The sequence below is a fragment of the Poecilia latipinna genome, unplaced genomic scaffold, assembly GCF_001443285.1.
Source record: "Poecilia latipinna isolate Pla-1442-1.1 unplaced genomic scaffold, P_latipinna-1.0 Scaffold6237, whole genome shotgun sequence".
Classification (NCBI taxonomy): Eukaryota; Metazoa; Chordata; class Actinopteri; order Cyprinodontiformes; family Poeciliidae; genus Poecilia; species Poecilia latipinna.
The window spans coordinates 1-6231 of record NW_015118853.1 but is presented as its reverse complement, the minus strand read 5'-3'; the positions used below and the strand labels follow the sequence as shown (position 1 = coordinate 6231).

General features: G+C 34.8%; 1 protein-coding gene across 2 annotated transcripts; it reads left to right on the top strand.

Moving 5' to 3' along the window:
- The first annotated feature begins 6 nt into the window (after positions 1-6).
- Positions 7-4258, top strand: LOC106943852 (receptor-type tyrosine-protein phosphatase C-like). Of its 2 annotated transcripts, XM_015027141.1 has the most exons (11): positions 7-96; positions 184-411; positions 1064-1177; positions 1337-1474; positions 1577-1720; positions 1990-2151; positions 2917-3119; positions 3207-3267; positions 3370-3481; positions 3576-3613; positions 3941-4258. In XM_015027141.1, the coding sequence occupies exons 1-11, from the start codon at positions 27-29 to the stop codon at positions 3952-3954; spliced, it is 1284 nt and encodes a 427-aa protein (XP_014882627.1). In that variant the 5' UTR covers positions 7-26; the 3' UTR covers positions 3955-4258. The 2 variants fall into 2 exon arrangements, with proteins under 2 accessions (XP_014882627.1, XP_014882628.1); XM_015027142.1 differs by lacking the exon at positions 1990-2151.
- Positions 4259-6231: the final 1973 nt, after the last annotated feature.

The following is a 6231-nucleotide window of genomic DNA, read 5'->3' as shown; positions in this document are numbered from 1 at the left end:
GCACTGAATATGAGCATAAGGTCACGATGCTTGACAATAACGGTACAGAAATATCCTGCAGCGGCTCTGGAGGAAAAGCAAAAACACTCAACATGAGTAAGTACAAAAACTTCTGCCACTCCTATAATGTTACTTTACTTTATTTGGTGCACAACTCTGAGAAACATGACTGACGTGCCTCAGATGAACAAGACGTCACAAACAGCCCCTGCATCCCGGGACACGTCTGCTACCACAGCGGCTGGAACATCAACTCCTCGGTTTCTGCACCAAACCAAACCCAACAGTTCAGAAACGGGACCTTTGGTTTCAAACTGGCTGAAGACGACATCTGCTCAAACTTCACTGTCAGTTTTTATCAAGATAACTGCAACGACTCCTCTTTTAACCTGACCCGATACATTCCTGCTGGTACGTACGAAAGATCAGACCCAGCTTTAGAATCAGGTAACTTTAGTGTTATCAAAAATCAAAAAATATTTTGTAACAATTATATTGTTATATTGCACTTTTTAAAGTTTGCAGTTGTAATAAAATAAAACAGAAAACAAACAGATATCTTTTAGGAGATGTGTAAATTGTTGTAGATCCAAAAAAACTGTTTTGCATGATCCATGTTTGGTCATGCAAATTACCCTGCGATCAATTGATAAAATAAATTAAAAAATTAGCCTGTGATCTGCAATAAAAACAATATTTGTGCTAACGTTATCTTACATTTTGATCATTTTAATCAAATAAATGAAAAAGCAGATTTCGGTGTGTGAAGGTCGGTGGAAAGATGTGGTTTTATTTATCTTGAAATTAAATATAAAGCAAAAAGCATTTTATTTAATTTCACAGATGAATACTTTATGAGGATATTATAAGTAGATTCTAATTTAATTAACAAACAGAATCCTGCATCTACATCAATCATCTTTGCTTTTGGGCCAAACTTGTATCAGGCAGTCGGGGCCGCACACAAGCAATCCAGAGTCCACAAATGGCCCCTGGACTGCAGTTTGGAAACCCTTTCTAAAAACTAAAATGGTTGGATTAAAATATTTGTTTCTTTTTCTAGATTACATAAACCCAAATGAGATGAATCAGACTCAACACAACCGCCTTCCTGCAGAGATAGAAACAAAACTGCCTCCAAACTGTAAGAATCTCAGCATTGAGTACACCTGCTCAGGTGAGTGAAACGACCAGAAGAAGAGATGTGATTAGAAACATAGAAATATGTGCATAACAATGATTATAATAGCACTTGTATTCTCTGTAAATCTCTTCTGTCTCTAAATTTGGAGCAAAAAGCAAATGTACTAATAGCCGATATTAAATTCTTCCTCAGAAAGTGGAAAGGTTGGAGACTCCATTCTGCTCTCTAATTTGGAGCCGTTTACAGATTACAGCTGCACTGGTCTGATCAAGAACAACAACGTGTCCATCAACAAGAAAACTCCAGCTGTTCAGGTCAACATCGCCTGTGGTGAGCTGCTGATTACTGTCTTTGAAATGAAATAACTTTAATCCAAACATAGTTTTGGGTTGAAGAACAATAAATACAGGAGTTTTTGCTGTTTTCCAACAGATTTTACAATTATTTTCACTAATGAATATGACAACAAAAGTTTACTTGTCATATGGTGGAAAACAACCAGTGAGAACTGTGGAGCCGTTCTTCCTAATCTAGAGAAGCTTTCCTACACCTGCAGCACTCAGGAAATTGATGGAGGTGAGTAAAAACGTTCTTATAATTTTGTTTCTCAAAAACATTTTTACTGCTAACTCTGTTATACGTTTGGAGAAACAAATAAAAATGTAGTCAATAGTTAAGTTTGATCTTTCATTCTCTGTAAGACAAATCAACTGAGCCAACGTCAAATAATTTAGTTTTAATTTCCCGTAGGACAAATGTATGTATGCACCCTAATATTTTTTTAAAATTTAGTTGTATTTGGTCAGCTAAAATGTCTTTCTTCTGACCTGCTGTTACTCAACCAGATGCAAAGATACATGGTCAGACAGTCCGACTGCCTCGTGGAGTAATATGTACATTTTACGAACTTAAAAGATTCACCGACTATGATGTTGAAATCTACCCCATCTATAACAACAAGAAAGTTCCCCAAGGACTAACACTCAGAGGACGAACAAATCCCGGAGGTGAGAACGTTTTGATATAAATAATTGATATAAATGTCTTCAGTGAATCTCAGCTTCACTGAAGACGTCAGATGAACATTTACCATGTGTATATAAATATGTTTATGACTTTCAATAAAATCAATAAAGTAGTTTTTCTTTCTTCAATGCTTAACAAAAAATAAATGACATTTTCTGTTGTTTCACTTCCCTTAAGAAAACATTTTGTGCAATTATAGTTAAATTGTTTTTACAACTAAAACTTTCCGGCAGAGTTTTCTTATTTCAGCTTATTTGGCTTAATAAAATAAAATAATGGATAATCCTACAGATATCCCCTTACAAAAAATACAATTTATCTAATTAAATTTAAAAAATCTAAACTTTGGATTTTCTGTGTTTTTAGGCTTCCAGTTTTAATGCCCATTCTTTACTTCATTTCATTGTCAATATATATATATATATATATATATATATATATATATATATATATATATATATATATATATATATATATATATATATATATATTTCAATTTATTTAACCATTTATTTATCTTACTATATTTTGGTTCTGTGGTTGTTCTGAAACGTAGGGTAAACATTAAACATTTAGGAATATATTGACAGACACGAAGACGTTTTATAATCAAGTGTCAAATTAATTAAAATTATTCTTGAGTTTTTTTAAAATGACAGAATTTTTTCTATGCTTTTACAGATTCTTAAAATAAGTCTTAAATGTATCCATGATTTTAAAAAGTCTCTTCTTTTTTCTTGCATCAGTACCAGATAAAGTTCAGCAACTGAAAGTCCGTCTCATAAAGAATAATGTGATCAGAGTAAGTTGCTCCCCGCCAGTCGGTGGATTTAAAGGACCGAGGAAAGTTTACATCGTTCGTCTCAGTGGCGACAGAGAAGTTGAGGAAACTGATGAGTGTCTTTTTGAAATCGGGGATCTGAACTACCTGACGTCCTACACAGTCCAGGTTTGTGTTCAACCTTTTTACATTCTCAGGATAATTCTCATTTTCTCTGAACTATTTGACCCTTGAAGAGTATTTCTCTGTTTATAGGTGGTTGCCTTCAATGGGAAGCATGAGAGTGAAGCTGAAACAGCAAAGGTTTCCACTCGCTGTACGTGTTGCTCTATAACTACAACAAAGTGTGAAGAACTTCACACACTGATAAAAACAAATCACTGCGTAGCGTAACTCATGTTTTATTTGCTTCATGCAGACAACAACAAAGCTCTTAATGGCATTTTGATCTTCATCCTCATCAGTCTCATCATCATACTCGTAGCACCGCGTCTGGCAGTCTTCATCAAAAAGCAAAAGAAATCAAAACGGTAAAAGACAATTTACTTATGCACATCTTACATTATAACACTGTTGCATATTAATCATTTATCAAAAAATAATCTAAACTGTTTTTCTCCACAGTGTTACTAGAGAAGAAGTTAAGCTCACATCAACAGCGAGTAAGTTTTCTTCAGCAACAAATCCTCTAAAAAAAGATTTTATTTTATAACTACATCGTCATAACAACGATGACAATATGTTTCACTCAAGTTGTTACGACTTGGGGCAATATAATTTATATTTTATTTTATTAGAAAATGAAAGTAGAGTTTTGATTTTACTAAGAAATAATTTTAAGTTTTAATAATTTCCTGTTGTGATGCAGATACGGTACTTTCTAATTAACCAGATTTTTAACTGAGGAAATTCTTTTATACCGTTTTGTCATATTTCCTGTTTGTTGTGCTCTGTGTTAATAAATAAATATCTTTCTAAACATTATGTAGAGGCTTACATATGAAGACACCGTGGCGCTGAAGACCGACGCATCGTTTACTGTCTGAGCTTGAATCTCAAGTTCAGTTGGAGACGATTTTGAAGAAATTCAAAACATTCACGGCAAAATTTCCTGGATTTTGATTTTAATGTTTTGTAATATATGTATTTTTTTAATTCAGATGTTTACAGGTGTCTACAGCTGCGGTTGTTACTAAATGCATCCATCTGCTGTTAGATGCATATGTTGCTTATCGCTGTGGTTTCTCTTTGTTTCTCTCTTTCTGCAGGTGTAAAATCAAATCCTCGGGTGTCTTTTATATTCTCTTTATCTAAGAACAATGTTTGCATTACATTTGGCTTTTGTTTTCAGATTTATATTACATGTGTGACTTTTGGAATATGTACAAATGTTATTTCTTAAAAATATCAAATAACACAATGTGCTCTTCATTTAGTGGGTTTTCTTTGAATCAAATTCTTTCACTGTTTTAACCTGTAAATATTCCACTTCAATCATAATGAGGAAATAAAAACAAAACAAAAAAAAAACTTTGGCACAAAAGCAGATTATTTTGGTGGAACATATCTAATAATATTTTGCATAAAATTCACCTATTTGTTGATTTTTTTTAAGGGTGCATTTAAAATATTCTAAAGAAGTTTACAGGATGGAGGGCAGCAGCTCCTGTGGTTTAGAAGCTGCCCCAATCATTATAACACCAACATGCTGAACATCTGGCCCTGTAAATGTTTTTCTTTATCCACAACCTTATTTGGCTTTAATTAAAGGTTTGTTAACTCAGCAACACCTGCTTATCAGTAAACTTCACTGACTGATCGTGATAACCCACCGAACATGGCAGCAGATTCTTCATCAGAAACTTCAGAAGACGCTACGAGAATATTTCCTGTATGAAACAGAACAGCGAGAAAACACGTCTGCTTCCTGTTGTTAAGTGGTTGCATTTTGCATGCAACCTACATATCTTTAGCCAAATAAACTTTACAATGAGGAGTTATCAAAATTCAGCTTTCAATGAGGAGTTACTTGGGTGTGTTTGCTAACTCTACCTTGTAAAAGTTTCTCATCCACAGTGCTTCCCAGGTTTCCCCCACAGTACGATCCTGCCACTACCATGTTTTACTGTGGATATATGATGCTTTCTGTGACCCAAACATTCAACTTCATCTGACCAGAACACATTCTGACACACTGCTTTGGGGGATTTTACCAAAACCTTCATGTTTTCTAAAGAACAATAAACAAAAAACCCCACTCCTATTCCTTAGAGCAGATATTTAGAGAAAACAAGATTTCATCTGAAATTCTTGCCCATCCCTCAGAGTTGCCATTTCATATCTAGTCAGTTTTGTAGAAACATCCAGTTTTTGTATCTAATGCTCCAGGATAATTGTTTTGTACTCTTCTTCTGACTGATACCTTTTTATAGTGCTGGATACATCTAAAGGATGTAAACGAGGAAAGGCTGAATTTGATTTCTGGTTTATCAGATTCACTATATTTGATGGCAGGAATGAACTCAATAGGACTGAAGCTGTTGTTGTTGGCTTTCCATATTGAGATTATAAATGTTTCTTGTTCTGCATTCTTTAGGTCTTCAAGTCTTGTTCCTCTATTAGCAGACATTCATTCTGCTGATTAAATCGACCTGTATGGTTGGGTTGGTTCTCATTGTCGCAGTCAGGTGATGAAAATCATCTCATTTCCTCCCCACCTTCATCCTGCTTGCTCTGTTTTTGAGCTGCTTTTTTTGGCGCCTCACTTTGTACATCCATCGAATCTACAAATTATGGATCTGGTCAACTGGTCCCTCAATGCAACTGATCAAATTTTCTCAATGAGAAGCCTGGGCAGAGCAGAGCCCTCTTGTCCTGCAGGGTCACATCAGGATACATCCTGGATTTATTTGGCATATTTATGCATTTGTGACGGTTTGGGCCGACTGGTGAACTCTCAGCCTGACATGCTGTGGGATCTATGTGAAATGTTTTGAGTAGAATTTGTCATTATGTTGATCAAATTAGTTTGATGTTGGAAATGATTTTCTTTTTCCTGTTTATTTTAAAGTCAAGCATAATCCTTGGTTAGAATGGCTTAGTCAAAGTCTACCCAAAGTCTACCCCAGTACGTGCCTGGTATAATTTTAACTGGACTTCAGTTATGTGCTGTTTAGCTGTATCAATTAGGCAGGCAGGCAGGCAGGCCTACTTAAAACTACAGTCACACAAGTCATTAACAAGCAAACAACCAGAAATTATTACTTGAGGTTTAAAAAAA